Source organism: Hypomesus nipponensis, chromosome 6 (genome assembly GCF_054491055.1).
Source record: "Hypomesus nipponensis isolate SF chromosome 6, ASM5449105v1, whole genome shotgun sequence".
In the NCBI taxonomy this organism is placed as follows: domain Eukaryota; kingdom Metazoa; phylum Chordata; class Actinopteri; order Osmeriformes; family Osmeridae; genus Hypomesus; species Hypomesus nipponensis.
The window spans coordinates 13,837,826-13,845,311 of record NC_140366.1 but is presented as its reverse complement, the minus strand read 5'-3'; the positions used below and the strand labels follow the sequence as shown (position 1 = coordinate 13,845,311).

At 41.8% G+C, this 7,486-nt stretch overlaps 1 protein-coding gene across 3 annotated transcripts; it reads left to right on the top strand.

The window, feature by feature from the left end:
- Positions 1-342: 342 nt before the first annotated feature.
- LOC146287202 (fos-related antigen 2-like) lies at positions 343-3,237 on the top strand. 3 transcript variants are annotated; one of them, XM_084699252.1, is made up of 6 exons: positions 344-482; positions 667-730; positions 1,082-1,144; positions 1,337-1,579; positions 1,691-1,798; positions 1,976-3,237. In XM_084699252.1, exons 2-6 carry the CDS (start codon positions 689-691, stop codon positions 2,534-2,536), a joined length of 1,017 nt encoding a protein of 338 aa, XP_084555378.1. In that variant the 5' UTR covers positions 344-482; positions 667-688; the 3' UTR covers positions 2,537-3,237. The 3 variants fall into 3 exon arrangements, with proteins under 3 accessions (XP_084555379.1, XP_084555378.1, XP_084555377.1); XM_084699253.1 differs by lacking the exon at positions 667-730 and having other exon boundaries at positions 343-482; XM_084699251.1 differs by lacking the exon at positions 344-482 and having other exon boundaries at positions 523-1,144.
- Positions 3,238-7,486: the final 4,249 nt, after the last annotated feature.

The following is a 7,486-nucleotide window of genomic DNA, read 5'->3' as shown; positions in this document are numbered from 1 at the left end:
ACCATACTGCGGCAAGGTATTGTTCTAAACGCGTTTTTAATGTTTTTAGTCGACAGAGAAAATGCGTTTTATCTGTCGACTAAAAACATTCATATCGACACGTTACCTCGGTTCGTGTGAAAGGGAAAGGGCTCAACTGACTTACTTAAGTATTCAAAATAATAATGCATTGTTTAAATTTCAGTAATGATTACGTTGTTCTAAACATTCCATGAAGAGTTTGTGTTTTGGCTGGCTGCAATTCCCGAGACATCCGTTCTTCAAATTGTTATTTCAAAGCTTTGGAATAAAACTGCTAACTTGTTCCATTCCATTCATCGTCTATTCATTTAAAAAATGCCATCTCAGATTCAGTGATCTTCTTTTACAACTAATTCATCGTTTCCTGTTTTCAGAAAAAAATAAGCTTTTATCTGTAGCTTAACCGTACTCTCATCACCGCTGGACGGAAACCCTCCTCTCCGGACGTCATCTAAACCAAGGTAACCCACACATTTCAGCTCTGACGCAATTGTCCTTTTTTGGATGCATGCGTCAGCGGACGAGGTAAAGCGTTTATAAAGTGTCCTAATTCGATACGATGCAATCAGTACATTTCATTTCGAGTTGCCTGTAACAGAGTGAATGGTTGCCAGATGTTTTTATCGTTTTATTGTTTTAAACCAGAAGTCAAATAAGTGATTTCCTGATGCGCCTATTTGACTTGCGCGAGCCATTGGATCTTGAAGGGGTGAGCTACCGTAGAATAAAAATCAACGGAGAACAATCTCGTCTATTTTCCTTCAAAACATATGCAAATAACATTGTAATTATAGACGCGGCTAAAACGACTGAACCCTGTGTTGCAGAGATAACGAAAGTTGGGCGATCGAATCGTCTATTTAAGTTGATTTACGCTGAATTACGAAAAAAAATAATAATAATTGGTCTACCATTAACAGCCTCCCAATTTGTCCAAATAGTTTAGTTGAGACAAATGGTTAAAGACCAGCTACTGAACGGATTTCTAGAATCAATAAACGTTCAACCAAACATGCATCAGGACTTTTCTGTACTAACTGACACCTGTCGGAATTCGAAGATGGATTTGCTCGAGCACTCCCCCAACGCCATCAACAGTTGGAACCCCTCGAAAGCCGAACAGGTACTGTGCACCGATCTGTCTTTTCTTGTAGGACCAATTTTCACACCCAACAGTCGGACAAGACCACTCTTTATTTAATAAATGTCAATCTCCCTCGCCTATTTTGATGCATGCGTTGCAATTGTCTCGTTTTATTAGGTGCGAAAACGGTAGTGTCCAGTTCTTAACCCTTTCTTAACCTGTTGTCAACAGAGTCCTGTGAAAATGCAGATACCCAACAGTCCGTTCATCCCCACCATCAATGCCATCACCTCCAGTCAGGAGCTGCAGTGGATGGTTCAGCCTGCAGTCCTAGCATCCATGCCAGGGTCATGCCTGCGTCCTCACCCCTACGAATCACTGGACAGGAACAATGTAGGACCCCTGAGACACTCACGCCAGGGGGTCATCCGGACTGTCGGCAACACACACAGACGAAGCAGACACCATCATCAGGTAAGAAATTCAGCTCAACACTTACTGTCCGTTCTCAAGCAATGGACAGTGATGATGCATGTTTTAATGCAAAGTTATTTGTTTTTTCTTAATCTGTTGCTTGGTTTCCAGCTCGACCCAGATGAGGAGGAAAAGAGGAGACTGAGGCGGGAGAGGAACAAGCTGGCCGCTGCAAAGTGTCGCAACCGAAGGAGAGAGCTGACAGACCAACTCCAAGAAGTAAGCAAAATAGAATAAAATAGAAACGATCACTCTGCTAAGAATGGCAAACTATCTTTGAAAGTCAATGCAGATGCCAATCACAGTCAAAATCAATTTGGATTCAACTTCTCTGTATATACTGCAAGTACAATGGATGTTTGGGTTGATGGTTTGCACTCTCTGTGTGGTCCTAAGGAGACGGAGGAGCTGGAGCGGGAGCAGGCTGGCCTCCAGAACCAAGTGGAGAAACTCCATGAGGAGCGACACAAGCTGGAGCTCATGCTGGTGTCCCACACCTCTGAGTGCCGGCTCCTCTGTGACGACCAGCCTCAGGCCCCATCGGCCACTCCTCCACCCATGACCACGCTCCCCTCAGAGGCCTCACCCCACCCCCACAGCCGCCCGAGAGTGAAACAGGAGCCTGCAGAGGAGATGCAGGCGTATTCCCTGCAACACAAACACTCCACCGATGATTCCCCTTACCACCATAACCACCATGCTGGGGAGTATTGTCCCAGTGTCGACTGTTTCAGCAGCTCCCGCCTGGCTGACTGCAGCCCAGGCCAGGTCATGGATCTCTCCAGCCCCATGATTCCCCACCCCAGCCTAGGAGGACAGGCGAGAGACGGGGCCTCGCCTAGGGAAGGCACCCTCTCCAAAGACATGCTCTCCAAGCTCCATCCCACCAACAGTGCCATGTCTCTGGATGATGGGGGTCTGTGTCCTCTCTTCTCCCCCACTTTGCTGACTCTTTGAGGGGATACTGTGCTTACTATTACCTCTCTATTCTACATTGGACTCTTTTGAATGTCATGGGTCAATGTAACTGTTTCCCACTTGGGGGGGATCTATCTGTACATATTTTACTTATCAGCAACAAACACCTTTAAATTCTAGGCAAAGGATCTTATTTTACGAATAGAGTAGTAGTTATGTTCAATAAACACTAGATGGTGCTGTGAAATACTTGCTGAGCACAAACATTTAGATGATGCATTATACAGACACTCATATTTAAATCCCTTGATTGCATTGTGTTTTTTTATGTCAGTGTTATGGTGTCTGTAAACTCCAGTATTGCTTGGTAGGAGTGAAAATTGACTTTTTTCAGAGGATTTCAACTTCATAACAGCAATAGGATAACACAACATCACATACCCATCCACTGCACTCTGTACAATTGTGTAAACAGCAATACACAGAGATCATGAATTATTGATGAACATCATCAATTAATGTGCTAATACTATGATTGAATTATTTGTATGCATATATGGCAACACAGTAAATTCTTTGGAAGAAATATTTTTGAGAGCTATAAGAGGAAAATCTGTTTTTTCATGCAAATTGTTGTCAATATATCTTGATTTTTGAGTGATTAAAATATTATGTAAGGTTGACATTGAGTGTGCAGCAATAGCCCATTCTCATGTTTCAAAATAAAGAGAAGAAGTGTAGTTGATGTTTAAAAGATGCCCAGCACACAACATGTACTGTACTGGACAATACATGCACTGTAGTGCAAGAAAAACAACAGTTTTGCATTGTTATCAAGTATCAAGTAAGTGTTGTTACCACATACATCAATAACATGTACCCACATCTATGAGTAGACTAAATACAGTAAACCTCCCAGTTACTGTAATGAGATTGCAAAATGTTTTCTCTTAGCATTTGTTTAGTGACCTCTGTGTTGATGAATTCAACACACAGTCCACAAAGGCTGCAGTTCTGACCTTCCATTTCAACCTTATGTACAAAGAGAGGGAGAAAAAAAGCTGAAATTAACACTCCTGCCCAGCAGAGTGTGTATTCTAGTGGTTGGTTGCCAAGCAACAACAGTTTGCTTCCCTATGCGTTTCCACATGGATTCAACTCAAAGAAAGAAAGAAAAAATCAGGTCAGCCAACAAGTGTAGGAGGAGGTGGCCAAGACGCTGTCTTACATTCAGATAGAACCAAATCCTTCCCAGGGTCCTCAGATCTCCACAGACACCTCTGTGGCAGAATAAACTACTCCTTCTGTGCCTGAAGCTTCTCATTAGAAACCAGAGTGAGAAGGAGGTTTGGTGTGGTGATAGAAATGCAAATGCCCATACCATGAGAGATGATTCCTGGGTTTTTATTTCCTTTCAGTAAACAACAGAAATCCCTGGCACATGACCTGATAAAAAGCAGACTGGATCCTTAAGGACTATAAATGTATCCCTCATTCAACACACATACAGCTTCACCCAGACAGTTTTTTGGCACAGGACAGGACAGTATGGTGGCATGACCTCAGTGAAGCTAAGGAAGATGTCCACACCCGGAACCTATGAAGATGTCCACACCTGTCAGTCTGCTCATATTCTCTTCCTCACAACATTTTTTCACTCTGTATTCCACTATTTTTCTTCAGCAATCGATTCATCTCCTCATGTCCTAGCACGTCTTCCTACCTTTCCCCTTTCCTCATCCCTCCATCACAACTCCTAACCTCCTCAAGGCATGAGCCTTTGATGAGGCAACTTCTTGGTTTATGATACAGTTGCATCATAGTTTTTCAAAGCTCATAGTTCAATGTGTCAATCCTCCAGATGCTTCCTGAGGTAAGAGCTGTTCTCATCTGATCTTGAAAATTCAGCCACAGTCTTGTAGCATACATTGAGTTATCTGCAACATCTTGCTGTCCGGTGCTTTCTGTGTAATGACTATGTGTATTGACAGAGGACATTTCTAAAATGTGTGTCGGTGTGTTTGCACATGTGTGAGGGGACAAAGGTAAGCAAGCTTCACACACATTTAAAACAGTCGTGCCGAAACATGAGGAAAGTAATCATACGGAAATTTCTACTTTCTAGAAAATGTTTACTGGTATGCAACTTTAAGTGTACCGTAGAACTGGAGGTTACAATGTCTAAGACCATGTGTTGTATTTGCTTCTGTAACAAAAGTTACCAGTCACATATTCATGTCTGTTGTTTTATTTGCAGACTGGCCAAAAGAAGAAGCGTGTGTCTAAAATGGTGGATAGATTAATCCAGAACAGAGATCTTGGACTTTTGAAGGGGGAAAGTAAAGAAGAATTCATACTAGCTGCATTGGGAATAATTGGGACAATACTCAATCTGCTTGTGATCATTTTTGTTTACATATACACAGCCATTTAAATAGTTTGCCAGGGCACACGTTTTGGCTGGACCAGATGCATTGAACTGGACTGAAAGACTGAAACGTTTGGATATGGGGATATGGAATGTTTCGGACTATACTGTCTCACCTAAGGGACTTCAGTACCCAGGGAGTAACTTACTCCGGATCAACATTTAATAACTGAAAAAGATGTTTGTCAAGAAAGAAACAAATAGAGAAGCTACTCTGTCACAGACCGAGAAGGGAATGTTCATCATTTGTTATTCTTTATTGAACAAAGAGTTTAACATGCTGATAACTATTTTCTTTAAACTATTATTATGATCCAAAGTTCAACATTTTGAACAATTCAAAAGAACCGGAATATGGTTACTGATCGGATGTTGTCTTATGTGATTCTCCAAGCATGTAAAGATTGTTTCTGTACTTTCATCTAAACTGCTGTAGCTATCAATCTAGTTTTAAATAGTAAAAAGGATTCTCATCTTTTTAGTTTTTTCTCTTTGTAGTGAGCTTACGTGATACTAAGAAGTCTTTTTTGATGGAGGTGCGAGAGGAGTTCCTGAGATAAATTCTGCTATACCCAGTCGAGATAAATGTTCTTCCCCTTGATTAGGTACCGAACAGACCATTCTGTTGAGCGAACCATCTCTCTGCTTAAGGCTGTCAAACCACACAGCCCTCTGAGGAGAAGAACACATCTTCTGCCTCATTTATGGAACTGAACTCTGCATGCTGCCACTGTGTTGGTAAGTCAGATGGCTGAGCGGTTAGGGAGTCGGGCTAGTAATCTGAAGGTTGCCATATCGATTCCCGACCGTGCCAAATGACGTTGTGTCCTTGGGCAAGGCACTTCACCCTACTTGCCTCAGAGGGAATGTCCTTGTACTTACTGTAAGTCGCTCTGGATAAGAGCGTCTGCTAAATGACTAAATGTAAATGTGTCAAGTCCTGAACATCTCTCTGTGCCATCAACACTTAGGAGGTCACAAGTTGACACACTCAATCTCTGTTCGTGTAATGAGCAGGAGGATGGTAAACTCCTGCGATCAGGGGGGTTTCTAACTGGGAGTCACACAGCCGAAGGACCACACATTGACATCCGCTTGAAGCTACTCACTGCTCCCTCCCTGTCTGACCCACACTGAGAAGAGATGCTGGGTTTTCAGGCAGATATTGAGCTTTCTCTGGAGTGTGTCTGTTGGGAATACAATCATAGGAAACTTTTTTGTGTAGTCTTTTCTCTTCGCCTCTCTCCCTTTCGGTTTTCCCAGGCTACTTTATCAACAATGATGAAAGATAAGTCTTTCATCAACAATTCTCTTGTTGCAGAGTAAACACACTGTCTCTCAAAACCAGAGAATGAGATATCCATGCAATATGAATCCAGGGAGTGTGAAAACAGTGTTGAAACATTTATGATGTTTCTCTTTGTAACAACACTAGCTGCCATTCTTTTCCTTTGCATCAATATTCAACAAAGTCCTAGACAGAACAATCACATTACAAGACATCTTCGTCATCAATATAGATACATCTTAATGTTGCTTCTCAAGCTGTTCTTTGGTCTAAAATTATATTGTGTCTATTGTGTGCCTGAATTCCTACTTAGTTTCCACACTGCCCCAAATTAATACAGAGTCAGGTGGCTGAGCGGTTAGGGAATTTGGCTAGTAATCCGAAAGTTGCTGTTTCGATTCCTGGTTGTGCCAAATGACGTTGTGTCCTTTGGTAAGGCACTTCACCCTACTTACCTTGGGCCAATGTCGCTGTACTTATTGCAAGTCGCTCTGGATAAGAGTGTCTGCTAAATGACTACATGTAAATACAACAGAATACTACCGTGTGTCCGTGTGAGAAGTTATAAGGCAGGGAATAAACTTTCAAAAACAAGATTTTAAGTCAACAAGAATGTTTTTTTTTGCACTAAGCCAACTTTGCTCTTCCTCTCTTCCAATGAAATAAAATAGCAATATCTCACAACTGAGTCTTTTATCACCAGTCATTACTTTACTGTAATGATATTTCAAAGTCGTAATATTGGCCTAGAATGTCAATCTGTGATATTTCAGATGGCTGTCGGGTATATTCTAACAAGTTCATAGAGAAACATGAATAATGGAACAGCACAGTGAGAAAAATCATTGCATTATATCTTACACCGGACGAGAGTTATACATAATGAATTTGATTTATGAGTAAACTGGTCTGCCCTCTTGTGGTGGACACGGTAAATACAGGTGGACAGACTGAGTTGAGGAGTAACTGAAACTACAGGGTATCTGGGCAGGAAGGTGCAGCTTAGAGAGCATAGAGCAGTGTTCAAACAGATGTTCATATTCCGAAATGTGTTAGATGCGCAATGTAGCCACTGGGGGAAGCAAATGTATGTTAGTTCCAGTTTGTGTTCACTGTAAACCCCTGTTTAGTAAATCTGATTGGGTGATTCCCTGAAAGAGACTGTACACACACACACACACACACACACTCTTACACATGCACACACTTGCGCACATTCATGCTTAATACACATTTGCATGCAAATAAGCATTTTCAAGAACACACACTTTTT

Excerpts from the sequence above, each read along its gene's own strand:
- LOC146287202 (XM_084699251.1), top strand. The coding sequence starts at position 977 with ATGGTTAAAGACCAGCTACTGAACGGATTTCTAGAATCAATAAACGTT. Across the intron at positions 1,145-1,336 it reads ACCCCTCGAAAGCCGAACAG|AGTCCTGTGAAAATGCAGAT; the intron begins GTACTGTGCACC and ends TGTTGTCAACAG. Across the intron at positions 1,799-1,975 it reads TGACAGACCAACTCCAAGAA|GAGACGGAGGAGCTGGAGCG; the intron begins GTAAGCAAAATA and ends TGTGGTCCTAAG.